Source organism: Lampris incognitus, chromosome 16 (assembly GCF_029633865.1).
Source record: "Lampris incognitus isolate fLamInc1 chromosome 16, fLamInc1.hap2, whole genome shotgun sequence".
NCBI lineage: Eukaryota > Metazoa > Chordata > Actinopteri > Lampriformes > Lampridae > Lampris > Lampris incognitus.
The window spans coordinates 21,381,827-21,409,228 of NC_079226.1; the positions used below are offsets into that span (position 1 = coordinate 21,381,827).

The 27,402-nt window shown below is 45.0% G+C and overlaps 1 protein-coding gene across 1 annotated transcript; it reads left to right on the plus strand.

The window, feature by feature from the left end:
* The first annotated feature begins 874 nt into the window (after positions 1-874).
* On the plus strand, positions 875-27,008 carry LOC130126534 (fibroblast growth factor receptor-like 1). The gene is made up of 7 exons (XM_056296101.1): positions 875-1,155; positions 1,816-1,911; positions 16,967-17,239; positions 23,329-23,415; positions 23,554-23,838; positions 24,598-24,951; positions 25,484-27,008. Exons 2-7 carry the CDS (start codon positions 1,827-1,829, stop codon positions 25,924-25,926), a joined length of 1,527 nt encoding a protein of 508 aa, XP_056152076.1. The 5' UTR covers positions 875-1,155; positions 1,816-1,826; the 3' UTR covers positions 25,927-27,008.
* The last annotated feature ends 394 nt before the right edge of the window (positions 27,009-27,402 follow it).

Below are 27,402 nucleotides of genomic sequence, written 5' to 3' on the forward strand. Positions count from 1 at the left end.
ACCAGCGTGTCTATTAATCCATGCACGTTACAATATAAACACAAGTAAGTCCAGGCCGTTTGTCAGAGGAAATCTTACTGGAACTGGTGAGAAGTTGTGCAGTCAACTACACTGAGACCAATAAGGTCATCATGAGATGCTTATGAACATGTGACCTGACCACAAAATAAAATTAGCATCTTTCTTTCTTTCTTTCTTTTTTTTTGAAGAAGAAGAAGAAGGAGGAGGAGAAGGAGGAGGAGGGGTGGCCATGTATTCATTAAGGGGGACTCCGGCACCCCACTACATCCACCCCTGCCGTTAGCGGCAGATTAATATCTGAAATGTAGCCCCCCCACTAGGGGGCAGCACTTTTACATACGGTTTATCAGTGACCGATTTGGGAACAAATTCCGCCCTTAAATCAGCGTCATCGGATAACAGTAAAGGGTATTGTATTGTATTGTTTTTTTTAACTTTATTTATTTATTTATTTATTGCTCAAATACGGACTTGCTTCTCTGTGTACACTCGCCAAGATATAAATGAAAACCGGTCCTTATGAACATGCCGCTGAAAACACCGCCGTGTTTTCAACGGCATTTTCGTGTTAGTTTAACGCACCCGACAATTTCTTCGGCGTCTATTGCAAACGTCCCGTCGCCTCAGCCGTTTTCTACACACCGAGTGTGTGAAAGAAAGAGTTGACCTGCTGAAAGTTGTCCGGCCGAGCTTCTGATTGGCCAAAAACTTGAGAGTCGGGATGGACAAGTCTCTCCGCAGCAGTGCGTACTGTAAAACACACACACACACACACACACACACACACACACACACACACACACACACACACACACACACACACACACACACACACACACACACACACGGCAGATGAAGTTAACTTCCAGAGAGGAGACTACTCAGCTCCTGACTTGTGCAGCGACTAGTCGACAACGAAGTTGAAGAAGACCGCGGAGGTGGACGATCTTTATGGACGAATACAGTTTTGCGTCTGTCCCGTTATGTCCCGTCGCTCATGGTCTGTCCCGACTAACGCGATGAGAGATCGGCCGCTGTCAGTTGCTTCATGGACTCTTCGCGGACCTTCGGTAGAAAACGCATTTCTGTCAAGAGACTCGTTACGAGGCTAACTTCGTTTTGCTGAATATCCAGGTACGTTATGGGCATTACATCTTGTACCTTTGGCATTCCCCCCCCCCCCAATGTGTTTTCATTATATAATTTACAGCCAGTTCGCGCGAAAACAAGCGAAAATTAAAAGCTGTGAGCAGAATAAACTAGGAAATGAATGATACCCAGAGACTTATGTGATGTCCCGAACCCAGTTTTGGATAGTTGGGTGATTCAGTTTGCTGTTTGCTGAACTATAATCTCAAACTGCAAAACCCTGTTGCCTGACAGAATACATGCGCAGAGCACATGTAGACCAAACAGTAGGTGTATGATTGCTGTATCCCCCTAATAATTTGACTTTAACAGAATGGAGTTGCCTGAGATAGTTTTTGTGTGTGATAAAGATGTTCTTGCTCATGCGTTCACACAGACTAGTCATAAAATAAGGAATACCCCTGTGTATAGAAGTGCCTTGAAAAACAGAGCTTTTTTTCCCCGAAGCATTTAATAGCCCAACTTTATTCCCTGTGGATTAGTGTGAGTCCCGTTATGTGCATTTACAGTGTGTGTGTGTGTGTGTGTGTGTGTGTGTGTGTGTGTGTGTGTGTGTGTGTGTGTGTGTGTGTGTGTGTGTGTGTGTGTGTGTGTGTGTGTGTGTGTGTGTGTGTGTGTTTGTCATTGTGACCATGTGTCTTTTAGATTTGGGGAACATGAACTTGTCTCTGGCCAGAATGGCAGCCCTGAAGATTATGCTGCTCATCTTAGAGTTTTTTTTATTGACCGAAAGCGCAAGAGGTGAGCGACACATTTTCAAGTATTCCAGTCTTCACATATTCTCTTTCTTTCTTTCTTTCTTTCTTTCTTTCTTTCTTTCTTTCTTTCTTTCTTTCTTTCTTTCTTTCTTTCTTTCTTTCTTTCTTTCTTTCTTTCTTTCTTTCTTTCTTTCTTTCTTTCTTTCTTTCTTTCTTTCTTTCTTCCTTTCTTTCCTTTACTTTTCTGTTGTGATGAGATGGCATGTTTTAATTTTGGACATAATGTAGATTTCTTTGTCAAGTGTAAGAGAAGTTGATAGGCTGTGGTTTGTGTGTATGAAGGAAATCTCAGTTGGCTCTAACTTCTTCACGCTAAGAAGTAAGAAGGAGGGAAAACTAAAAAAAAAAAAGGGGGAAAAATCCCTAAACACGGCCCAAAATCAACAGAGAGGAAAGTGAGGAGGCAAGCCAATTTATACCCCCAGTGTGTGTTCTTTTCCGTCATGGCTGTATGCGCGCATGCGTGTGTGCGTGTGTGTGTGCGTGTGCACATGCATGTGTGTGTGTGTGTGTGCGTGCGTGTGTGTGTGTGAGACTGTGGGTGCATTCACTACTTGTAAACAAAACAAACACATCCATCAGCTTCCCAGGGTGAAAGAACACAAGTCAGTGTTGGAGTCCAGCTCTCCTGGGGCTGGCCCCGAGACTGTCTCACGTCAGCCTGCGTGTGAGCGTGAGTGAAAAAGAGAGAATGAACAACACAGTGAAAGGAGAGTTGGGGACCTCGTTTTTGACCACAGCTCACGCCGTCGTTAATTGCGCCAGTGTCAATATTTTGTATCGCAAAGAAAACTTGCCCTGAGCTCATCAACACATCATCAATAATTGTCTGCGTGATTTCTGTGATTTCGTCCAGCATCCTCCACATGCAGTAAAACGTCTTACCCAATCCAGGGCAGGGAATGAGAAACCCGAAGCAATATATTAAAACAAATTTTAGGGTTTAATGAAAGAAACATTGGAAAGCCAGACAGCACTTTTCTTAGTGGGAAGACAAACAGGCTCTGTAACCCTCTCATTGTGCTTGGTAGCAAATTTAGGAGGCGTCTGATAGGTACAATACCTGCATGTGGCTATCAGGGTATTTGATAGAGGGGCAGGTAGGGGCTGATGGCAGTTTAGGAGGAAAGATAAGATCGCTCAGTGCGCAGACAATGCCTCATTCACAGCGTGGCAGGAGAGCCTTCGCTGCACGTATAAACCAAAAGTAAACAAGATGTGGAGGCTAAATAAGATTAGACAGGCAATTATGTATGTTTACAGATTAACAGATGTCACAGTAGGAAGAAATTCAACAAGGGAATCCTACTGTGGGAGAATAAAGTAGCCCACCTCGTTGGATGGGTGGTTCATCTGCAGAGCGCTGGGCTGATTAAATCACATGGAAAATAAAAAGAGAGTACTTCTTCTGTGTACTCGGTTTTTCAAACTATTTCCCCCAAAGTGATTGCAGATACGCCACCAGACACATAGAAGATTTATAGCTGGTAGACAGCCTAAGTGAGATGATGCTGAATTATGCGTAGACTGCGGATGAATTTGCTAAAACCCCTGTGTGTGCCCAGCACTTCCACTGTAACTGACAACACTGCATGCTTGGCGTTTTGATCCATTTGTAACAGCTTCATTTTGATATCCTGTGAAATGCAGTCAGTGGTTTTCATTAGAGACATGTGCTTTTCTGGAGAACCAGGGGCCAACAAAGCTGTAAAACTGTCCTTGTAAAATTTAACAATGTATGATGACATCTGTGACAAATGCAAACGAAATTATACAGGACAGGGCCCTACCGAGTTTATGTGTGAAACAGTAAAGGTGCATTGAAAATACAATATACACTGCTGTTGTCTCAGCATTTCATCAAATACACCTGAGAAGACAGCAGGTCAGAGCGAACGATTTCAAGCCTGTTGCTGTCAGTCATCATTTCACATCTGAAACGAAGCCCTTACCCTCCTGCCTTACAGTTACACACACACACACACACACACACACACACACACACACACACACACACACACACACACACACACACACCTGCAGGCTCATTCTCTGCACTGGTAGGAGCCCCTACAACTGGCTGAGTGAATACTGTTTTTTAACACCCCCTTGGAACCCCCACACTTCCTCCAACTCAACTCCTATTCTTTTCTTCTGTTGCTCTACCACCAACCCCAGCAGCTGGAGGAGGTGCTCAGTGATGTGTCCCAGCAGAGTTTCTAATGTGGTGACAGGCCAAGGGACCACTGTGGTATACTAACTGTGGAATGCAACAGGCTGGACATATGTCAATGCTGTGTGCTTTGCAGAGCTGCTCTCAGGGAGGAATGAGAGGGGCATAAGGTGTCTCTAATAGTTACCAGGACTGACACCAAGTGACGCACAGACACACGCATCCCCGCCTGCTCGCACTCACGCTTGCTAGCAATGCACTCACGCCTGCACGCACACACTTAACGCAGCTGCATTTCCAAACCACAAATGGGCAGATGGTTCATCAGATACAATTTGTGTCTTTTTGTGTTGGCTACAGGAAGAAGTCAGGTTTTTTAAGAGATGCAGGTAGTTTACTGTCCCTTCCTATGTGGATCAGTTTAATTTCAGTGTTTTAACACCAGACACATGTTTGCTTTTCCTCACCTCTCGTGCTGTCTGGAGAACCTTAGAGCGTACATACTACTCTGAAACCCTTTTGGAAAATATACATTTTATAGCAGAGTTACATCACGGTTTCATAACAAGAAGGTACTATGAGATAAACTGTATGCCAAGGGCCTTTAAAATCACAAGGCCATTTGGCTCCCAGACAGTTTTCCATTTCCCCTAAACGTAATGAGGCTAGTTTCTTGGTAACCAAATACCCCAAAGTCCTCTTATTTTTTAAATAGGTCCTGAGCAGTAAGGAGGTATAACACCGTAGTGTTCTGGCACATGGGCCCATCTGGAGCGAGCAGAAGAGAATGGACAGAAAGGGAGAGAAAAGGAGAGCGAGAGGCGTACAGAGAGTCAGGCGGAGTTGGCGTGTGGCATTCTTTTACCAACCTTGCTGGAGCCCCCGCTTTAAAAGTTGCAATGCTTGATTTGGATATGACAAATAACATCGGCCTCATGTTACATACCTGCTTTTGCCAACAAAAACAACAGGAAACTCAAAGGAATGGCATTTACTCCTGGTCCTCCACTCTAACTCCAAACACTGCGACCAATACAGTGCCTCTCAACTCTCTGTTGTGCGTTGTGATGCTGGCTGCTACATTACCCCAAATCAGGTTATGTCCAGACAACTAGCATGGCCTGCTGACCCCACAACCCCCAGCCAGCCCCTTACCCATGTCCCCCTTCTCCGTCCCCACTGCTCTCTGTGTTTCCTCCGGTTTATTACTAGTGTAAAGTTGAAGGAAGTGAATTAAGTTAATGTGCTGTCGTTAAAACAAGACATGAGCTGACCTTTACTCCCACCCAGCCTCTCTCAGCTCTCCTCAGCCCCTTATTTACTGAGTCTGGGTCCATTTGTGGAGAACAATGGATGGATTATCACGCACAGTGGTTCCCCCAGGTTGGACATGGCAGCAGTAATTAATTTTAAACACTCCTCATCCCCGTAGACCGGGCTTATTTGCCATCTATTAGAGCACACTGCGAACCGGGGACTTGCTTCGCTGAGAGGCGGCCATTTAGAGGTGCGTGAGAAGAAGTTATGAGCAGGAGCGAGCGGAATTTTGTGTGCGTTTGAATAAACGTTTGTGTGTCTGCTTTATTAAACGCTCCAAAGTAGCTCTGAGAAAAGTCATGATAATGAGATAGCCAAGGAGCTCGAGTCAATTTGAGAGACCTCAGGAGTATACCAACGGCTATTCCCCTATGCAACCAAATCGCCATTACAACCAAGGGGGAAATGATATTCTTTTTAACTATGAGTCTGCTCATTCTGCCACGATCCTAACGTTGTCACCACCACTACAGCAATATATGGACCCTGTCTATCACCGCAGGCAGCTAGCTCCATTGGGGGCTGCGAAAGTTAAAGGAAACATTCTGAAAGAAGAATGTGTTAAGCTTCACCCCTGGCAGGGGAAAGAAAGGAAAGAGTTGTAGTGAGGAGGGAGGCTGTGATAAGTGGCCATAATGGAGGTCAGTTGGTGTTTACTTTAGCAGGGTCATATAATCCTTGTGAGCAATGCTCCTTCAATGCCTGAGTTTAAACGGCCACTTCAATTAGTATTCATTTGGAATTTCAGCAAGACGTTGTCTGTGCTTGGTATTTGAGAACTCAGCTGTATGTTAATGGTCTGATTCACATAATAGGATTTTTTTTTTTTGCCAAATTTTGATTAAATCTAAATAATATGAAGGTCTGCATGTGTACAATGCTCATTAGTTTGTTTGGTCAGTTGGCTCTGAATGTGCTTTCAGACCACACACACTCTTCCTGCTGCCTGAGTGGATTTGGGTTCGGTTAAATAGAATCCCTTTAGCCTCTGTTAACCTTCGCAAAACACCCATGGAACCCCTCACCAAGTGCCACGGAGCTGTCAGTCTGTTACCATTCAAATGATAATCAACTTTGTGTGCTTCTCGAATCGATTTGCACAATTCACCACACCTAGAAATAACTGATATCAGCATGTTGACTTCTGTTTTAACATTAGATTAGTGTCTGACACGAGACACCTTTTAAACTCTACACGGGTTACTTGCACAAGTTATTAATGATGTGTCCAAGCTGATTCACAATGCATGTATGGAAGGCAAGGCACGGTGGCTGTGTTACACGCTTTGCCAGAGAGAAGCGCTTTAACCATTGGGAAGTGGGCCCGTGGAGGTGGGGGTAGGGGGGCCGCCCTGCTGGAACCTTACAAGTGACCTTACAATAACATTTCAGCTCCGCAGTGGGAAGTGTTTGTCTTGCACAACCCTTCTTTCTCAGCCTCCTTCTCCCCTCTGCTCCTGCTCTGTGCTGCTCTGTGTTCCCTTTTTCTTTTGAGGGGCCGAGTAGCCCCTCGATCAACTTTGCGCTCCACAGCTGTTTTCTCCGTCACATAGTTAGCAAAATAATGAGAATCCAACTGCAGCGCAATCTCAACCCTCAACAGGAGAAGCCAGCCTTGTTTTCCTGTCGACTTTAACATGTGGATTTATGCCGGGACCCGGAGTCTGCAGCTGCGGACAGGCCAAGATGTCAAAACCCCCCATCCTCTTGGGCTCTCCCTCTCTGGCACTTCCTCCATTCTTCTTTTTTCCTTCTGTCTCACTCAGCCTCTCCATCCATGGCCCTTCCTCCTGAAGTCTATATCGGCTTGGTCTCTTCACGATTTCACGGTCATCCCTCGAAAAAAGTGTCCAAGTGTCCGGCGGTATTTAACATTTAAGCTTTGGTGAAGGATTCCCTGGTCCCAGTTCGACATGCAGTAGCACAATAACAAATGTAGCAACAATTTTTTGCATTCAAATCAAACTGGCTACCTGCCCTCTCACTGAATAACAATCTGTAGCCATGTTGCTGACCCAAAAAACATGTTCAGCATTGAATATAAATGTTAAACTGTCTTTATTCCTGTTGGAAATGCACCTTCTTTGTTGGCTTGCTGCTGCTGAATGTAATTCAACTTTAACTGGATGTTTTGACGGCCATCCTTTCCCCCATTTTCTTACTCCCTGAGTTTTTGACTTGCCTGGCAGAAGACGCATAGTATGTAAAGCAAGCTGTGTGCCTTGATAAATCAGTTTTGCTTTTGCCTTTTTTTTCCTTTTTTTTTCTTAATCTCAAACATTATCTCAAGAGTTACCGTGGCTTTATGTACTTGATGATGGACTTTTAGATGCTGGTTGGACTACACAGGTTCAGACAAGCCGCAGAGTTTTTCGCTGTGGTGTTAGTGAATAAAGGGATGATTTCAGCGGCAGAAATATTATCTGGCCTATCATGTGCTCTTGTTTTCTGTACTTGCCACAGCCTGCTTATGTCTGGTTGTTCCAGTCTCATCCTCGCTTATCAGAATTCCAAATCGCCGAGGTACCTGTTACATGTAATTTGGAGATGAATAGGTTGCCTCAGTTTTCTTCCAGTCTACTCTTTCTTTCTGCCTCTGGTCCTATTCAGACATTCAGTCATGTTCTTATGGTTAGTTTTTTGATTTGCAGTGTGTCACTTTGGGCATTTTGATAAATTCAATATCTCTATTACGTCTCATATAATATTGTGGATATGACATCATTGCGCTCCTCACAAACAAAGAACTATTAAAGTCTCCTTTACTCTCGGTTATTCCCCTTGACTTACTCACATTCTGAGGGTTGCATTAGAAAACACTAGCTGACTCCCCCAACTCTCTTTTACCGCACCCCCCACCCCCCGCATCCCCTTCCTCGTGTTTTGTTCTGCAGTTAAAAGGTTGATTGAAAGTTATGGTGGCAACAGCAATGGCTGGCTGGGCCTAAAGAAAGCCAACCCAATGGATGGCGGGGCTAACGAGGTCTGAATGAGGCCTCTGCCACCACCAACACACACCCCAGACCCTCCTTCCAGTTTCCACAACACCCCCCCCCACCTCTTTCAGTTCACCTCCAATGAGCTTCAATGAGACCCCACATGGCTTTTTGCCTTTTTCACTTCCACTTTGTTTTTCATTAGGAATTCTTTTGACAGCACTTGGAAATACGTGGTGCATTGTGCCTATTGATTGAGACTATAAAGAGCCTTGTTTTGGTGATTGCTGGTCACAGCATGTCAAAATGAGTGTTTTCATGAGAGGTTGTCATGGTGGAATTTATTCCAACTCATTAGATGCCAGCTTTCCTCAACATTGGAGCAGTGGCAAGGAGGCCTTGAATATTTAAGTAAAGTTCTCACAAGCTTTATGCTATGAATGGAAAAATATGCCCTGCTTTTGTCTTGAGGAGCGGAGTGGGACATGAGAGGAAAACTCATTTCAGAAGCTGCAAATATAATCGGTTATATTTTATGGCACGGCTACCGCTATTCCAGACTGGAATTCTGCACCACGCAGCGAATTTGATTTGATTTCCTCCTGCACGGGGACCTGAGTATGAGTCCTGGAGTCAGAGTTGGCCAGAACACTCAGAGTCAGAGACGGAGGGACTGAGAAGAAGGGGAGGACTGCTCTGTCATGGTGATTCAGGGTTATTGCTGACCTTACTGAATCAATATTGGCTAGTACCTGGAGATGCCAGTCACATACTTAACCTTTTTTATTTACACTGTGTGCACAGTTAAGCTGTCACGTACACACACGTACAATTGCAAATCATTACAACTAACCCTCTGTCCTGATCAACCCACAGGGACTGTTTAGTACATGTATATGCAAGGGTGATTTCTAATGGATTAAAGGAAAAGACTGGGAGGAGGAGGGAGAGAGACAGACAGACAGACAGACAGACTGGCAGACAGAGATGGAGGAGAGAGGGTAGTGATCTTTGTGGGAGAGACTGGTAAGGTGAACTGGGAAAGCGGTGAACAAATTGTCACTGTGAAAGGGCGGCTACCACAGAGCAATGACAGGCACAACAGCTCCACGATGACAGATTGATTTCAGACAATATTCCTGGATTGTCAAGAGGCCCCGCTGCTGTCAGTGGGAGCTTTGCCAGCTTCTCCGGCCCCCCTCTGTCTGTCTGCTCTCTCTCCCGCTTCTCCCTGCTCTGTCTCGTCTCGGTGTCTCAGCCCCCCTTTTCTCTCGCTCTCAACCCCCACCCCACCCAACCGCTCCACCCATTCCTGTCTGATTCGCTCCGTTCTGTCCAAACACTCCTGCGACATTGCATTCTGGCGATGGCCTTCTCCCTAAAAAAAAAAGGCCTTGTTGACAAAGGCGCTGGTGTGAAGCTCCCCCCACCCCCATCCCCCCCAAGTGTCATGGAGATTGGCCGGTCCGCAGACGGCACGGTGGTGTAGGGTTCCCGGAGACGGAGAATAGGGGAGCACTCAGTACAGAGGCCAGGTCATCATCGCGCAGATGTGACTGGGGCCGTGTGTGACTGACCGCGGTGCCACAGCATATGCACGCACACATGCACATGCGCACCGGTGAGAGCATGTCTGGCTCTAACCGGCCCTGTTTACGGCCTTTGTGCTTGTCTGCCCGTCAGTAGACTGTCAGACCAAGGCCAAGCAATAGCAAACAAAAAACTATCTGTTTCTCTATTGTACACCTCCAGACTGGACTCGAACTGGATCAACAAGCAAACCGTTTGAATGCAAGATCTGGTAGTTAGTTCTCCCTGCCTCAGAACCATGCTGGAATGCAGGGGAGTCAGAGAAGGGAGGAGGGGGTGCAGGGGTACCGGGAGTGGCCGGGGGGCACTGACACCCCCCTCTGTTGGCTGACAGAGGCCTGTGAAATAACAAGAATAAAAATCTTGTAGAGAACAGAGAGCAGAGCAGGCGGAATAACAGGCAGCTACGGTATGATGTCAAGTGAACACCCTCTTGAGGACGGAGAATTTGGTTAAATAATAATCTAAAGTAAAGGGTTTAATCTTTAACCCACTTTGGTATGGAAGGCAGGTGTGTTTAAACAACACCCGGGTTGAGTTTCTTGCCCCTTAACTTTTGTAAGTGTCCATGTGTTTGTGTGTGCGTGTTTGTGCATGTGCATGTGTGTTTTTGTGAATGGCCACATGCGAGTGGGCTTAGAGCGTCCATGTGAATGTGAAGGTTCCCACTATGTCCAATTCAGTGCCAAGTGTTCAGTTCATCTACAAACATATAATACGGATGACAGTAAACAGGTGTGCCCATGTATGCTGTGTTGTGTACACCACACGCTCTCTCAGAAAGAGAGCGAGGGAGAGAGAGAGGTCTCTATAACTATGTCATGTGGCTGAGGCTGAGCCCAAGTCCAGGGAGTGGGGTGTGAGATTGCTGGGATTCCTGGTTACTGCCGCCTGGGCCCATCTAATCCCCTTTCACTCCCCCCAGCCCTCTTCTCCTTATGAGCTGTGTGTTAAAGGAGGCCTCTCTGCCATCTTAGCCTCTGCTCCCTGCCACTCTTTGAGCCGGCCCCTCCTCTCTTTAACCCTCACCCTGCCTTCATTCCCTCCTCTCTTTGTTTGCTCCCTCTGTCCTCTAGCTCCCTTACCCAGGCGCCTTTTCTCTTCCTCTTCCCGTCTTTCTCCTGTCTTTAGCCCTATCTAGCGTTATTCTCTCCCATCCTCCCGCTGCCTCTTCCCTGATAAGTGGCCCAAAGCACACACTCTGCCCCTGTGTGTGCACCATGCCTTGAGCTAATGGAGTGAGATAAAGTGGCTAGAGTACCACTCACCGTGCACTCTCTATGAAGGCCGAGGCCAGTGGATTACAGCAAGGCTCAGAGGGGCACTAAAATGATGCTCTCAAATGAGAGAGAGAGAGAGAGTGTGTGTGTGTGTGTGTGTGTGTGTGTGTGTGTGTGTGTGTGTGTGTGTGTGTGTGTGTGTGTGTGTGTGTGTGTGTGTGTGTGTGTGTGTGTGTGTGTGTAATATTTTGAGAATATTCAGATGAACTAATTTCATTCGCCTTATAAATCTTATATGCAAATACAGTTTAACAGAAATGTCTGCGTGTGTGTGCGTGTGTGTGTGTGTGTGTGTGCGTGTGTGTGCATGTGTTAATGTGTTCATGTGTTTGTATAATAACTGGAGGTTAAAAGTTGGTGGTGGTTAAGTGTAGACTTAGATTTCGGTAGTATCCAGGCTACACACACACACACACACACACACACACACACACACAGACTTGCACTAATATACACATGCACCTTTCTTCTTTTCAAACCAGCTGGAGCTGCTAGAAAGCACGCCGGTCTAATGAAATATAGCAGCTCAGAGTTCAAAGACTCCACAGTAGGGCCTGTTAAAGGTGGGCCGCGTGATGGAGATGTTTCCAGAAGCTTTATGATGCCGGAGAAATTTTGTTTTCCCCCCCTGTTCTTTTGATGGAGTCTTCAGGAGCCTGTTGTTGCGGAGCCATTAGAAAAGGAAGCAGGTTCGCTGATGTTTGTGATAATGAGCGAGAGAGGCAGCTTCCTCCCTGCTTTGAAGTCATGGCAGCAGTACTCCTTCGATTCCACATAGATGGCCTGGCCGCTTCTTATTGTCTTTATTCTAATCCCTCCCCCTCGCTCTTTCTCTAGTCTCCACAGTCTCTCGTGTCACCCAATAACTACTCCTCCACCATTCCCACCAACTGAAGCAGTTGCTATTCAGTCCACATCTGATGGTGCCAAAGAAAGAGCCATTGTGCAGGCTGGTCTTACCTTGGTCTTATCTATTGATTGGAAAGCAGAGAGGGTAAAATAAATGGTACTGATTACCACACTGGGTGAAGTTGCTGGGCAGGACGTCTGGAGGGGTAAGAAAAGACGGCATTCTTTACCCTTCGCTGCCTCGCTGCTGTCAGAACACCGTCTCCCGCTCCGCCTGTCTCCCCCCTCCCTTTTACTCCCCTTCTCCCTTCTCTGTCCACCCCTTTCACCTTGTCACTGCCCCTCCCCCCTCTCATCTGGGCTCCATTCTTGAATTGCCATGGTGGCTCTCTCTCTCTCTCTCTCTCTCTCTCTCTCTCTCTCTCTCTCTCTCTCTCTCTCTCTCTCTCTCTCTCTCTCTCTCTCTCTCTCTCTCTCTCTCTCTCTCTCTCTCTCTCTCTCTCTCTCTCTCTCTCTCTCTCTCTCTCTCTCTCTCTCTCTCTCTCTCTCTGGGCGATTTTTATCTCTGCTTGTGAAATGTATAGCCTGGCAGTACAGTGGTCTCTGAACACAAAACGTGGCCTTTCACACACTCTCCAAGCCATGGTGACTATCTCACCTTTTCTCTTTCACCCCAAGCCCCCCCCCCACCACCACCACCCAGTCTCATGTAAAGCCACTGGCTTTGGGTTTGGTTTCTCATCTTAATGAATTTTTATATGTAATGGGTTTTTTCTGCTCTTGTGTTGCCTTGCCTGAACTGTGGCTTTCCAGTACACATGCCAAGTGTACCTCCTTTGCCATCAATGTAAGAGCTCCTGTATTGTCGAAGTGAATAAGAGGTTTTAAGAGATGTATGGTAGGATGTTACTACATATCCCTGAGAGGATATTGTCCATTAAAAACTCTTGTTCATTCCTCCATCATGCCGTCGGGCTGTCAGTTAAGAACGACAGGCTTGTGTGTCTGTCCGCTGCTGCATGGTCTGCTTAACTAGCACATCTGCACCGCCAAGGAGGAAGAAACATTCTTCATCTTCGAGCACTCTCCTTCACCAGCACTAAGTCTCTATGTTAACAGTGTATATATATAAGACAAATCCTCCTACACTGGTGTTTATTAAGAAACTGAATCACTGGGTCAATGCATAGCGTGCCGTGGGCTGTTGATACACAAGAAAATCTTGTGTTTTGGCTGGAGATTAAGGGCAAAATCCTTCTCACGAGTAGATGCTTATGCTGTTGTTTGAATTACAGTGTCCTGCATTAGGGCGGCCCGCGTTACATTCATCGTCAAGTTGCTCCCATTGTAGTGTGTTGAGACCCAGGTGTTCTCTGTTGGAGCGTCTGTCAGCAGACAAGTCGAGCCTTTATTGACGTGTTTGCAATGACTTGAAAGACCAGAGCAATTTGTACGGAGGAAAAAAAATGCAAGTACACATCGTAACAAATCCACAGGTGTTTTGTAAAAGAGAAAATAAATGAGGAGTCTGGTGCCAGCACATCTGAGCATTGCTTGAGTCTGGCAACCTTATTATAGTCTCTGCGAGTGTTTTTCTGCATGCTTTTTCTCTTTCATTTGCATTTTGACATCTCCTAATTTATTACACCCCTTGGATGGCTGCATATCAGATCTTTGCATGTCTGCATATCAGAACAACAATTTGTTAACCCGGTCGGAATGGGGCATAAAACGGTTATATTTACTCTAAATCCCCAAGAATGCCCCTTGTTGAATGCACCCCTTTCTCTTAAAATAATCCATCACCAAACTGAGCAAAGAAAAACAGAGCTAATTCTGTGAGTCGCCAGACCTCCTCCTGCTCTTCCTGCACTATGAAAGATTCTATTCACACATGGAGCTTGGCTAAAATAAGGACCCACGGCAACCCGGGAAAGCCCATATGGTCATGTGTATCAATTTCCACGTACAGGGCTGCTAACAATGCTAAAAATTTGAGTAAACATTTTGAAATACTCACCAGTTTGTCGTAAATCTGCCAGATTACCATCAATCATGGTCTCTGTAGGAAAGGTAATGCTTACTTTAGCTACGAAAGAGCGCCTCCAAAATCCGAGGCTCTCTCCTGTAGCTAAAACAAACAAGCAGTTCTGCTACAGCTCTTTCGATTTATCATGCGGTGTGATTGCATATTGCATTCGGAAGTCTTTATCTGTCATTTGTGTTATCAAGCTGATAAGGAAACAGTTCCCCCTTTCTCTGTTTTTGATTTTTTTTTCCACAATGTTTCTATGGTGGTTTTGAGCTTTCAACTCCAAGGTTAAAGTGAACCTGTCCTTGAGAAAGAAGGAGGTGGAGGAGGTGGAGGTGAAGGGGGGGGTCCCTATTGAAGAAAGGATGGTGGTCATGCAGACAGCACAAACACTTATTAAGTTATTCAGACGATGGCCTTGATTTCAGCACCTCTTCACGCCTTGTTTTGCAAAGAACTTCAAAAGGTTTCTTTTTTTTCCAGGAGCGGAGATGGAGGGAGGAAATCATTTGCTGCACATTCCGTGCACTTGGTGCAGACGCCAAAGCTCTTAGTTTATTAAGCCCAACGCTCAGGAGCCAGAGTGGTCTTGAGTGCCTCGCAGAACAATACTGCACCCATTTTTGCACCCTTAAGGATTGTACTATTTAAAAATAGGAAACTTCATTCAGATTTTCCTCCCACTATTATCACATCCTTAGATTATACTCAAGAAAGGGCTTTGGCTTTTAGACAGCTTTATTTTGGCCAAGGCAGCCTCTCTGGGGATGAAGGCATTTTTGACACTTTCCCGTAACTAGACCATCTGTTTGACTTGACCAGGGTTCTCCTCGATTACTTCTGCAACCCAATAGGAGTGCTTTTTTCGTTGACTTGTGGGCTGTGTTGTGGATTTACGTAAGGAGAGGATAACCCCGCCCTTGTTCTCCGAGATTTGGTGGAAACTTATTGATGTTTTCATGGGGCAGTAAAAAAGGTCTTTCAGTATCAACTCAGTCCATATGAGCCCTTTTACCAAGCCAGATCCATGACCTGTTTGTGGTACTTCGCAGTGTCTGCAGTGCAGAGATGAACACTGAGCACCTCTGTTCTGCTCTTCTAGTAGCAGAGGAGGGAGATATGGGCCAGCTCACAACGGCCAAAAAGACTGCGGTCACGTTTTCCCCACAGACATAAACAGTGACACTTCCAATTTCCTGTGCATGCTGTAGACCAGGAAAGGCCATCCATAGAAAGGAAGGAAAAGTCAGAGTACTTTGTGTGTGTGTGTGTGTGTGTGTGTGTGTGTGTGTGTGTGTGTGTGTGTGTGTGTGTGTGTGCGTGCGTGCGTGCGTGCGTGCGTGCGTGCGTGCGAGATGCAGGGGGCTGGTTAGAGACCACTCTCAATTGATTAAACAAGATGTAGTATCTCATCTGGATTGTTCTAGGACACTGGGTTGGACAATGAAACACTGCTCTCGCTCCTTTCACATGCTGTGCACATCCCATAAACAACACAACTTTTTTTCAGGTCACAAAGAAAGTATACAAGTCTATCCAAAGCGGAGTCTAGAGTTGCTGGTTTGGGCTTAGGTTTCCGGACCCTCCAGTGCCTGTACCTTTGTTTAAGGCACATCTGTTGGCAATGTGACGAATAAAATGGCCAGATGGAGTTATCTGAGTCAACCTCCCCCAAACCAGCCCCATCAATATAAGGAAGTTCTTGTTTACACAATATTTGAAATGTGTCATTGGAATGTGACGGTGTGTGTGTGTGTGTGTATGTGTGTGTGTGTTTTAAGAGAGACCAGGTTTATTTACGCCCCTCCCCCTTACCAGCCCCCCCTTCACCTCCATTCACCACTCCATTATTTTTACTGCTACCAGACTGACCATTTGTCCTGAGGTACAGACTCTGCTGTGTGCGCCTCTGACAGGCGGTTGTTGCCCCAGCATTGGGTTGCATCCCCCCGCCTCTGCATCCCTTCTATCCCCATCATCCCCTTCCCCATAATCTGATCTGGTCAGTCGTCCTGGGTTTTGTTGAGGTTTTTTTTTTTTCTTCTTCTTCTTTTTTTGTGCAAGGCTGATGCTGCAGGCTCTGTGTGCGTGGTGGAGCAGGCCTCCCTAACACTATGACAGGGTGTCTCGGCCCCGCTCCACTTCACCAGATCTGAAGGGGCTGACCTGAGCCAATTAAGAGCTGGGAGAGCCGGCTGCTGTCCGCCTCACCGTACCCCCCCACCCACCCTCACCCCCCCACACACACATACACACTTACCCGCCTCCCCTCCACCCCATTCTCCCACCGCTTTGATCTCCTGCATGCTACGCAAAACCAGAGCCAGAACATTTTACCCTCTCTGTGCAATGGATGACGAAGCTTGTCCAATTATTACAATCTGGTTTCAACATCTCTGGGTAATCAGACTAAAAGGGTGACAAATTACCTCCATCCCTTTCCATCTGTCCAAAACCCAAGCTCTTTTGATTTTGCGAGGTGAAAATTCAGAGGCAGATTTCATTTCATTCAGTAATTTCAATACTTTTTCCTAACCACGGTGTCTGTATGTGGAAGCTAATGTTTTTTGTTTTGTTTTGTTTTGTTTTTACGTGTGTTGTTTTTAATATGCGTTTAATATGATGGCGATGCCATAATGTTTTGTGTTACTGTGCTGTACTGAAAAACAAATTCCACTGGCCTTGGTTATACGGTCATTAAAGGTTTTGATTATTGAATTTTCCAGTGATATGCAAATTCAACCACAATTTTTTTTTTTTTTTACATTTTCTACTGTTTTAATTCAGCTTCAGTATTTCAAGTCTATTTGGGCAAAGGCTGAACTCAGTTTAACTCAATGTTGTGTTGTGTATGTCTGCAGGGCCTCCGCGGGTGGCTGAGAAGGTAGCTCACAGACAGACAGCTCGGCTGGGGACTGCCATCAAGCTGCCATGCCCGGTGGAAGGAGACCCTCCCCCCCTGATAATGTGGACCAAGGATGGGCGCAACATCCACAGCGGCTGGATCCGTTTTCGTATTCTCCGCCTGGGCCTGAAGATCAAGGAGGTGGAGACCGATGATGCAGGGACATATATTTGCAAAGCCACCAATGGTTTTGGTAGCGTCAACATCAACTACACCTTCATTGTCATTGGTAAGGACCGATGGGGTTGTGTCCGTGTCTTATCAGTTGGTAATGGGAAATTGTCGATATAGTGTTTCAGCGTGCAGGCCCCTCTGAGAAGATCATTGTCACTTGCAAAAATGTTACGTGCCGTATTCATTAAAAAGTTTGGGTTTAGGCATCTGTGAATAGTGAAAATTGCCTGTCAGGTAACTATGACCAGAGACTTCCCCCAAAGGAAACGCTTCTAAAGTCTGATTGGTAACACTTCACTTCAGTCCAAAATCTGATCAAGTTGCACGTTAATAGACAGCATCCCTTATGGGGGTCAGTGTCTAAAACAAGCGGGTTTATGGAGGGATTTAGTGCCTGATCCTCTCATCTCTTGTATCTGTTTGAGCCCATAGCTCTCTGCCCAAAGTCAACAGCGGCATAGGATATTGTTTCATACTACTTCATCCTCTGTGACTCAACTGGATTTCAAGTTCTTCCCTTTCCTTAGGCTGCACTCTGTAAAAGCAGGAGGTCTGCATCTCCGCAATGGGAGGCACAGTCAATTCAATGGCAACACTTTCCACAATGTCTCACATTGCTCTTGAAAAAGGGCCCAGAGGATTAAACGCACTTGGACCGGTCTTTTTCACCCAGCGTGCCAGTCGTGCTCTGTCCGTGCGTATGTGTGTGTTTGCGTGTGTGCATGTGCATACAGTACATTTCCCCTGCTCCGGAGCAGAGCGTGATGAATGAGTGGAGTGGAGCGTGAAGGCTGTGTTTGGTCTAATTACTCTAAGATGCCTAATTAGGGGCAGCAAATCCCAGCGAGAAGGGGAGGCCAGGGGGCTTATGGAGGAGATGCAGCCCGGTGTAGCAATAGCTTCTTCAACCCCAGCCCTGGTTGTAAAGAAGACCCTTAATCAGACGGATCTGGCGAACTTGCAGCCGTATGGAGGACTGTGGTCTTTATATTAAAATAGCTCAGTATAGTCATGAGTTAGGAACTAACCGAAGTTATTTTAGGTCCCGTTCAATGTGAAGTCACCGCAAAGTTCAAAGAGACAGTATCTGCTGATTTGTTGAAATGAAAGGTTGGAGATAGAGACACCCAATGAGCCTTTAATGTCAAAGTTCACATTGTACAGATGCACTGCGTATCATGGAAGTCAATCGTGACTTTGTCTACTTCCGTAGTGTACTTCTAGGAGACTTTAAATGCATTTTATCTCTATGTAGATTTTTTTGTTATTTATTAATCTTTATCTTTCACTCTGATATACTACATATATGCAATTTAGAGTGATGATGATGCGACCTCATTTATTTCTGAGCGATTTAATTCTATTTTATCTTTTCTTTGGAATTCAGAATTTAATTGGTTGGTTTATTTTGTTCGTCACTACTCAAATGAAGTAAGTTTTCAGTTGTGTAATCTATACACACGTGTTAAGAAAAGTTGATCTATTTAATATCTAAGAAATTAAAGGCCCCGCTACTATTTCAAACCCGGTGATGTAATACTTTGGACTGATACCTTCAGGTCTGAGAATTATCTCACCATTTAATTTTTCAAAATGTTTACTTTTTGTTGCACTTAGCTTAGGAAGAGCATGTTTGTGGCAAGAATAAAGAAAAAAAATATGCAAGGGGAGGAGCTTAAAGTCACTTGCACAAGTTTCCCTGTTTGTTGTGTTCATTTGATATGTGAGTATGTTTACTTTTGCAGCACCAAATGCATTTCAGCTAAACTAATTTCAGGACCTAAAATGAATTTGGATTTAATGCTGATAGCTATAGAATGATGATTTTTTTCAATGAAGCAAGCCCCCCCCCTCTCTCTCTCTCGCTCTCTCTCACTCACACTCACACACACATGCACACATGCATAAACACAAACACAAACTGTACACCCACTTCCTACATAAATCACACAGTCAATTTATCCACAGACAGATAACATCTTTCCTTTTGCAGTGCTACAGTATGTTTACGTGACAAATGATTTATCAGGCTTGGCTTCTGCTGCAGCGTGACTGAATGAGAGTGAATAGTTGAATGAAAACTATTTCTGTCTTCTGTGACAAAGCTAACAGGGATTGCTTGGAGATCAGTTTGACCTGACCGGGTGCGTTGCTGTACTCCCGCTTTGTGGGAGTTGCTGACATGGGGGGGATACTTTTGGACAATTGCGAGTTTTTAGGAAGCCTAAGGGTCATAGTACCGAGGGATTGTTATCAGTGTTGTGTTTGCCCTGTGTGACCATTTGGCGTGACTTTTAATCATGAGTTGGTTTGCACCGTGCCCTACTTGTACTATGCGTGACAGGCAAACACCGGCCTCTCAACAGCTATTCTGCATCTCTGTTTTGTAAGACCATGAACCCCCCCCCAACCCTCCATCACCCCCAACCCCGCCAGGGACTGGCAGCCATCAGTGCTGCATTTGTTTTTATAGATAATTGTTCCATCAGGGTTGTGCTGCATTCAGAGTGCCTTTTTTCACCATGAAGATTAGGGGAGCCTCTTTTTCAAAACACTTACAGGACTGAAGTCATGGGTTAAGAGAACCATTTAAGTTAAAAACAGCCAAATAGAGCACAATTATTGTGAGCAACACTTTCCATTAACCTTGAATCAGCTAATTGTGAGGCATTTTAATACTGCTACATGTAGGTAAGTCAGCGACCCGTTAGGAGGCCTGCTGGGTTACTCAGAGAGAATGAGGGGGAGAGCTTATTTATCTGAAACGTTTGTAAATGAGGGTTAACTTTCAGCTCAGCTCGATGTAGATCACGTCAGTTTATTATTTTTGCAGGATCACAGAGTAAAAAAAGAAAGAGAAGCGAGTGCAGTCAGTTATGACGCCGTTCGGGGGAACATTTGCGACGAAGTCCTGGCAGCCTTTCAAGCCCAGGGCCCAATGTGAACTGCATACTTTTTAAACATTATGGTTTGCATCGTCTGGGACCTGCAGAGCAGAGGGGAGTTACAGCAGAGGAGCCTGGCAGGGGACAAACTGTAAGATAAAGAAACAGTAAAGAAGTGGCATTAGATTGAAGGAAAGTGAGGGAGCGAAGTGTTTTGCATGGTGATGTAAGGCAGTTTGGGGGGGTTGGGCCGGAGAGATATCCCTCTCTCCATCTGCCAGTGGACAGCCTGTCCTCTGCTGAGCTATCTCAAGAATCTGGTCAGCCAGTGCAACATGGCGCCCCCTCAATCCCCCCAGCTGGCTGTTTGGGCCCTGTTTGGGGTGGTCTCCTGACAACTGCCCCCCACCCCCCACCCATCACTTCTTAGCAAACCCCCACCCCCACTGACTGACGCATGCAACACCTATCAGTACTCAGCTGCTCAAACCAGAACAGGCGTCATGTGAACGTAAACATGGGATTATCATTTGCGGGATTGTTTTTTTTTTTTAATGTTTAAACGTAAACAGGTGATACCCAACATTTTAATGGTGTGCGAATGGCAGTACTTTTAATATCTACACAGATACACTGGCGCATGTTGCACATACCTCTATTATTGTTCTCTTTGTCTCTTGTCATTAGGCCAACTGCTGGATAAACTACCTTATGTGGGACTTATCCCATGTGGTAGCTGTTTGGAGATTTCCAGAGTGTGATGCAAGGCCACTGGGCATAGCTTTCTCTGGACAGTAGAATGTCCCCAACAACATCTGGAGTTCATTGTGACCCTGAAATCATGGGGCCTTTTCCTGTGATTCAGCTTGAGCACAACGCCAAGGGAGAAGAGTGTAGTGACCTATTTCCTGTGGCTGGATTTATGAATGGAAGTGGAATGGATGGCATCAGACCCTAAAACAGGGTTGCTTTCTAGCACAAATGGACTTGTATCGATGACAGCTGTATGGTGGCGGCTGATTGGTTTTTAAACCACTTGTCATGGCTTGAGTGTTTACTTTATGTAAGCATGCTCTTGCTGGATGGCGCGCGAAACTGCATTTACATTTTTTCATAATGAAAATCCATTTTGATTTTGCTGCTTAAATTGTAAGGCCTTTGATTTGCTGGGCAAACTTCCATAGACAAGGCTTTTAATTGCATTTTTTATACATAGCGATTCATCTCTCTGAAGTATAGAAACACAAAAAGGCCTGACATGGAAGCCTCTCCATTTATTGATGTTTTCATATCCCACAGTATATGACAGCCAAGAAGTGTCCTCCCTCCCCCAGGTCAGCAAGCCCGTTGACCTAACATTGTGAAAAGACAATAGTGGCTAAGGATAGTGGTAATGGCACTGACTCATAAAGGGCGCCATTGTTCTCAAGCATCGGCCAAAAAAGTAAAGAGGAAATAGATTCAGGAACGAAAAAAGGCCAGAAGAAAAACCCGTCAATTTGGGACCCTGTTCTGTTTTGATTGGGAGGTTCAGGAACCAGGAGGAATGTGGAGAGCCCAAGTGAGCAACAGAGAAATATTTCTTCCAACGGAGGCTGTTTTTTAAAGGAATGGGTTATTATAGTTGGCCAGTTAAAGCCCCTCAAATAGCCATGACATCATAGCGGAGCCTGGTGCTGCAGGGGACAGACAAAGGAGGGTTTGTGCCCGGAGAACCCAAGAGAGCTTTGAGGGGTTTGGGGGGACTTGCAGGGCGCCAGGGCTGGGGGCTAGAAGTCACATCTGGTCTCTCTACCTGCCCCAATCAAACACTGAAAGGGAATCAAGCATGCCAAACCGTGTTTACAGAAATTTGACTTGAGGCTAGACTGAACTCAAACGGAAAACTAGGCCCACTAAATTCAGAATGTATTGGTCTCTGTCTCTCTCTTGGGGTGTTATAAACAAAGACTGTCTTCTTAATATAGTCCAATATTTCACAAGCACATTTGCCAAACATGAGATTTATCTGGTGCTCAGCAAGGAAGATCAATCACTCCCTTTTGGCTGGTATGTATAAAAGAAGTCATAAATATTGTGCATGACTTTATCACCATATCTAATGTGAGGTGACACCCAGGTAGTATCATGTGAAGTCTTTTAACACCTATCTATTCTTTACCTGATCTACCATAATTGAATACCCAATGCCTGTCATTGTAGAAGTGGCAGGGGATGGCAGGGAACCTGATATGCTTTATTAATTCATCACAAAGTGGATACGCATCATAAACCATCTATTAGATTTCACTCATTATATTTTCTCTAAGCCCTGTGTTAGCTCCACTGCATGATGTCAGTTGATGACATAAACGCCACAGCTGTCTTCTGGAACTGAGCTTATGAAAACTGATCATATTACTCCCAAATGCTACAGTGTATGTGACCTTTGTGTGGACCCCGCTTAGAGGATCCTATCTATAAATGCTAAATTTACTCAGTCGGAGCCAAGACTACTTTACAGGGCCTGTTTTTGGCTTTGTGTCTTTGCCATAAGTATTGTATCAGTGACACTGTGAAGAAGTATAAACTGAAATGCAAGGGCTGCGTTCTAAAATACACTTCTAACCGGCTTGAAAAATAGCATCAGAAAACGACATGTTGTTGCCTCAACCATTTACTGACAATAGGTTGGATTGGATTTAAAAGTGGATAACATATCAGACTGATAAAATGTCCCATGCAATTGGAGTCATTACTTGTCTGAGGGTGTTTATCATCTGCTTTGCAAGCTGTGAAAGAGACCAAGAGAAGAGATTCCCTGGGACAATTTCAACCACACAGTGACTGTGCATGAAGTCAAAAGCATTTATAAAGCAAAACAACCAGCATTTATCAAAGTGCTGAATGACATTAAAAAAAAGAAGAAACAAATCAATCAATGAATAAATGAAAAAACAAGGACAGAAAGAACAGTACAGATAATTTAGGATGAGCCCCAACAAAACAATGACAGAAACAATACAGGACACATCAGGAGCAAGTGAAATATCAAATGAAAGTGATGCAACTGTCAGATTATGTCATACTGTCTCTCGTCACCCCCTTGTTAAAACCACCATGGTCTTTGTCACATGCTGTCTGCACAACAATTGTGTAATTTTTTACACCAGTTTCAATTTTGCTCTGCAAATTGTATTCTGTCCTCCTTGTAAGACTGCTAACATCTCAATATTTTGTCAAGCTCAGTAGTTTAATGACTTTTCCTTCGTGCCAACAGATGACTCTGGTTCTGATAAGACTGGAGCAGGAGCAGCTGATGGGCCAGAGTCTGAGTCCATCCCCGATGGCTCGTTGGGAAAACTGGGTGAGGATTTTGTCACCATGCAACGTCGTCATAAAGATGAATTCCTTAATAAATTCCTTGCTGTCCACCATCATCATACTTTTTCCCAAAAAATAAACCATGTCAGTTTAAAAACCGCCAATCTCCCTCTCTCCGCAGTGCGTCCTCGCTTCGCCCAGCCAGCTAAGATGAGAAAGAGGGTGATAGCTCGTCCTGTTGGCAGCTCGGTGCGGCTCAAATGCACAGCCAGCGGCAATCCCCGCCCGGACATTGTGTGGCTGAAGGACGACAGGCCACTGACGGAGCAGGAGGTTGGTGAGGGCCGACAGAAGAAGTGGACTCTGAGTCTGAAGAATCTGAGGCCAGAGCACAGCGGCAGATACACGTGCAGGGTCTCCAACCGAGCGGGGGAGATCAATGCCACGTACAAAGTTGAGGTCATACGTAAGTATCCTGCCGAGCGTTCTTTACGTGCCAAATGTGCTCAACCTGGAAATTTCTCGGTGCTAATTGGCAAGGTAAACTGATTGAGCTAAAGTAATTAATGTATTACTGTTTGTTTGGTTTTCTGTGATGTTTCGTGGAAATCACAGTGGGAAGGGAAAAAATGGTCTGCATTAACTCAGTGTAAGTGTAATCATTGTAATGCTGAATCTAGACTTGACCCAGGAAGAATCGGATCCTTTTGAAGATCCTCTCTCTGATCTACCTTCATCCGACTCCTGAGTTTGATCACCAAGTCTTACTCATATCCCTCCATGGATGAATGTGCTTGTGTAATCATGTATATGAGAAGCATATTGAGGAAGCAGGCCTGAGAGTGAGGGCTTGTGCTCTGGTGTTTGGGGAGGAGGTGGAGTGGGAGGGCGGGGGGGAGCAAGAAAGAGGGGCTCTTCAACCCAGAGACCCTCCACCCAATCTGGAACTGATTAAAGCCCAGCTGTCTGCCAGACCCCCGCCCCCCCCCTCCCCATGAGAAATGTGTGCTGTACAACCAGGAGCAGGGAGAGAGAGAGGAAACTAATCACACATACTTCTTGTGTTACATGTGGTATTTCTCCCTCTCAATCAATTACAACTTATAAGCCCGAGGCTTATAACGGTATGGACAACTAAGGCCTGCCCTGCACACAGAAGGTCTATCATGTCAAAATATGTATGCGTATGTGTCTTAACAGTTTTTTTCATTGCGTGCCTTCACAGAGAGGACAAACTCCAAGCCTATTTTGACGGGCACTCACCCTGTTAATACTACAGTGGACTATGGAGGCACCACGTCGTTCCAGTGCAAGGTAAGGAGCGACGTCAAGCCGGTTATCCAGTGGCTCAAGCGTGTGGAGACAAACGAGGAAAGCCGTTACAACTCCACCATTGAGGTGGGCGACCACCGCTTCGTGGTGCTGCCCACAGGGGAGGTGTGGTCGCGGCCCGACGGCTCCTACCTCAACAAGCTCCTCATTACCCGCGCCAAGGAGGAGGACGCTGGCATGTACATCTGTTTAGGTGCTAACACCATGGGCTACAGCTTCCGCAGCGCCTTCCTTACCGTGTTGCCAGGTGAGTCCTGTGACGAATATTGTCTTGAAGTGTGCTGTTCCCAAAGCAGTAGGTGACATTATGAACATGCTTCAGAGCAACAGACGAACACCATCAACATAAGGATTTTTTTTCCCATTTTTGTTCTTGCTCTAAAATTGTAACAACTGCACTCAGCATGTTCTGCCGTGTGTCACTTTGGTGTACGTATTAAGAAAATAACATGGTCCTGACTCAGAAAACACATTTTATTCAGAACTTTTTAAAAGAAAAAAAAAGAACTAGAAGAAGAAATATCAGTGAAAATACAATTCGTCGATTTTTCCCATGAATTTTATTTTCACTGATATTTTTCTCTTCTGGGTGAGCAGTTGGATGAGGATTTTGTTTATTTCTGCTCAGAAATGTAGACCAGGTTTGTTTGAGAAGATAAAAAAAATAACACTTATGCTTCATCACATGTAATATGTGTAATACAAATATTGACAAGAGTTAAAAGGTGATCCGTTACTCGTGTTTTGATCTTTCCCTGTCTGTGATCCTCTTTTTGCAGACACAAAGCCACCTATCACACCCATATTTGCGCCATCTTCCAATGCCCTTCCTTGGCCTGTCATCATTGGCATCCCTGCCGGGATGGTGTTCATCTTTGGCACAATGCTGCTGTGGTTCTGCCAGAATAAAAAACACTGCCCCCCTCCCAGTGCTCCATCTGCAGCTGCACAGGTACTGCAGAGCTCCCACAGGCTACCCTACCGTGAGCGGGACAGGGGCTGTGCGGCCCCCTCATCCGCCTCCTCCAGCCCGGAGAAAGACTGCATGGGCTCCATAAACTATGAGGAGTACCTTGCCCAGCAGCAGCTTCTCCTCAGCCAAGGGGGCTCTACCCTGCCTGCCAAAATCTACCCCAAAATCTATACTGACATTCACACACACACGCATTCCCATGTGGACGGGAAAATACATCAGCATCAACACATTCATTTTCAGTGTTAACCCTTTTAGTGCCAAGTCTTCAGCCCCTTGAATGGCTCCAGCATCTCATGGGGACGATAGGAGTTGTGGACTGAACCTCTGAGAGCTGGTTTGCAGTGGCAGGTCACCTGGCATCATTCCTCAAACTTGCCCTAACCTGTGCCAAAACCCTTCTGACACCTGGACATTTTTTGGGAGTATGTATGCACAGCGTATTGTGAAAAACAAAATCAGTGGTCAGTGATACAAAATTTGGGATATTACTTACGCCAATTCTATGTATGGTGCTTTTTTTATACCTGTCAAAGTCTCACACCACTAAAAATCCATGAATCCTTGTTGTGCACTTAATAAAAAAAAAGCCGAAAGATTCTGCAGTTTGTGGGGGTTTAATAGCAACTATTCAGGCTACCTGAGAGAATGTCTTTCTGTCAGTAGATTTTGCTGTTTTCCCACATCTACTTGAGGTGAAGTTGAGCAGGTGTTAGTTGTACTTTTCACCTCTACAGCTGTTGTAGAGCAGAGGTTTTGTGTTTTGCCCAGTCAGGATGATGGCAATGGTACTGAAGTTTAACAAGAGGGCTGGTTTTATGCTCCTTCTCAGGTAGCTCTTTTGTTTTCTGATGATGCATCATGTTTGGAATCTACATGCATTTTAACACTGACCACTATCCTTTACCTTACCGGTCTCAAATTCCAGATATTTGTCCCTCTTATAATAGTCACTCAGTACAGGGCTCAAAGGCCACATGAAATAGATTGGTATATTAAAAAAAATGTTTTAGAGGTATACAAGACTGCAAGGAATGGAGGATTTTTTAAAAAAAAATTGAAGCTGTGTGATAGGACTGTTTTCACCCAAACTTTGTTTAGGTACCTACCACTAGACAGTAGTGTGTTGAACTAAATGTCTCCTAGCAATGGAAAAAAAATGTGTTTTTGACTGCAACCCTATCCGACCACAATTTATGAAGCTGTCATTTATATTCAAATCGAGTTGAGTATTTAATTTATTTTGCTAAGAAAATGTATCAAATGTTTATTTTTCAGAGTAAGGCATTTTACTTATCTATGTAAGTTTATTAAAGTATACTGTAGTCGTGCATAGTGTATTTTGAGTACTTTGTGTCCCAGTTAAATCATTTAGTTCATGCAATTATGTAGGTATTGTATGTATTTGGTTATATTTGACAATCTTGTATGATATATTCTTAAAAAGTTCAAAAATTAAATCATCTCAAAATAGATGATTTAGCCATTCAATTAAATGACTTGAAAATTACTCATCCCTCCTGATATTGATTAATCACAATCCACATTTACAGGCTCACACCGGATGCTTAAAACTAAAAATTTGCACTTTATATTGTCCTGTGGAAGATATCAGGATGTTCTTCAAAGGCTCCCATCTACCTGCTGATCGAGGATGTAGACCCATTCTGAATGAGATGCCTTTTTTTCTTTGGGAGTCCCCCACCCTAACAGATAAGGGCCACC